The 2,148-nt window shown below is 28.6% G+C and overlaps 1 protein-coding gene across 1 annotated transcript in view; it reads left to right on the top strand.

Annotated features, from left to right (window-relative positions):
- LOC106468642 (MAP kinase-activating death domain protein-like) overlaps window positions 1-2,148 on the top strand; it is a 138,202-nt gene that overhangs the window by 106,060 nt on the left and 29,994 nt on the right. The window contains exon 25 of the mRNA XM_022396995.1: window positions 1,418-1,530. Within this exon, the coding sequence (XP_022252703.1) occupies window positions 1,418-1,530 (113 nt within the window). The remainder of the gene's footprint in view (window positions 1-1,417; window positions 1,531-2,148) is intronic.

Here is a 2,148-nt window from a genome sequence, read left to right as displayed (position 1 = left end):
TACGTATTATTAGTGTATATGCACAAAATATATTGTAACCAATACTTTGAATGGTCAGTTTTTCGCTAGGAATTTGATAGGGTGTTTTTTTTCGCATATGAATTATTTGGAATCCTTGTCAATCCCTACTATTAAGTACTTTAGGAAAGTTCTTGTCAAATTACAATTTCATTTATTAGGTTTAGTTTTGGAATGAAATTAGACAAGAAATATCTAACCACTTTCAAAATGAGGTAGCTGGGTCTGATCAGGTTAAAAACTTAAAATAAAATGGCAATATAATTTAGATTGAATGATAGGAATCCTCACATTATTGTAGGCTTTTCTCAGGTTTGGTACAGTTGTTGGTGACCTGAAGATTGAAAGAACGTTCTTCAGTCAATTCTAGTTCAAAATTTAGTAAACATGCATATAATACTTCCAGGGCTCAATACTTATATTGTCACAAAATTAAGTTTCAAAGTAAAGCTTATGTTGCAACATAAATATAACAGTTAAGAAATTAATATTTACTATGTGTAAGCATTAAATTGGATAGAACATGTTATATAAAACAACTGTATTTAATTTTCATTCATATGTAATTGCTTTAATTAATATTACATACTGTATTTCCCATATTACTGTCTCCACAATAGCTCTATTCATTCAGAATATCCACTTGTTATTAAAGCAAAAGCTAAAGTAATTCAGATCTTGTTAGTATAGGGGAGCATCTAAAAAAATACAGACACAAAAATGTTCATGATCATGAATAAAATTGTCTAATTACACTACAGATATTAACATTTGTTACTTTAGAGCAGATTGGAGGTTGACATTGTTCAGTTTGTAAGTGTTTCAGTGGCCAACCTTCATATTTAGAGTACTTCTGTTTAAAGGAAAACTCAATATTCAGATACCTTATTGAAAAAGGCTTTTACTGTGTTAACAAATATATTTATGATAGCAAGGTTGTATAAATTTGTGTAGTTGTTAATACAATTTTCAGTATGCATGATTTTGAGTTTTAAATGAAAAATATTATATCTAAAGGTTCACTATTATTAGTTTTGAAAGAAATTTGTTTTCATTCACATGTTCTATATTTTTTCTTGTAAACTTTTCAGCATTGTATGTTTAATTGCTATAAAATCTTGAGGTACATCAGTCTCTCTTTCAAGTACTTTAAATATTACAAAATACTATTGATATCTACTAGGATGAAACCGTATTTTAAATATGATTTAATTGATGAGGTCAAAGTGTGTTATTTTTTCATAAGTTGTACCAAAGTGCACATGTATAAATTGCTTTGTTGTCTTACTTGAAATTATGAATTTCTCTTTTACATCACAAATAGTTGTTATAGTTACAGCTTTAAAAAATAAGAGAATATGTGAAAAAAAGTTTATGAAAGTTGAAGTATGTACCACAGTACATTTACCGAGATGATAAAAATCACTGTTTTCCAGGGAAGTAGTCCATTTGGAAGTGGAGAGAACTTGTCTAAACATTCAGCAGACCCAGGCCGACTTGAGGAGACCCCTGGTAATAATTTAATTTATAAAGTTATTTCATGATTATATTAAGGATGAAATGTAATTGTTATCCCTTTGTCTATTGTAATGAATAAGTGTTCAGTGATAGTCTTATCATACAGAAACTGCTGCCTGTGGCAGTGATAGAAACAAGTTTTACAGTTTACTACCTAAGTTTGAGTTGTAAATCTTTATAGATACTAGTGTCTTTTTTTTTAGAAAAGTTTTCTATACCATTTATATTAACACATTACTGCTTGCATCTGTGTGTCTTGCATCATACATTTCTTAATAATGCAGAGTAAAATGTTCAAAACTAAATCTTTTTGTATATATTTCAGTGGGGTTCCTCCTTTTTATTAGCAGTGTTTAAGGATATTAGTTTAAATACTACAGAGTTCAATTATGGTGAATTTCATTACTAAATGCTGACATAGAAGGTTGCATGTCTTTTCCTTTAAGAATCTTTTCCTTGTATACTGACTTTAAATTTGTCTTTGATAATTTTGACTTACATGCATGAAACCTGTTGTGCAGTTTCTAGACAGTTGCAGACTACTGTAAAAAATTATAGTATTTTGGCACTTGTGTATAAAGTTAAAATCATAAATAATATTCAACGTTAAAC

Source organism: Limulus polyphemus, unplaced genomic scaffold (genome assembly GCF_000517525.1).
Source record: "Limulus polyphemus unplaced genomic scaffold, Limulus_polyphemus-2.1.2 Scaffold3095, whole genome shotgun sequence".
Taxonomy (NCBI): domain Eukaryota; kingdom Metazoa; phylum Arthropoda; class Merostomata; order Xiphosura; family Limulidae; genus Limulus; species Limulus polyphemus.
This window is presented reverse-complemented; position numbering and strand designations above follow the sequence as displayed.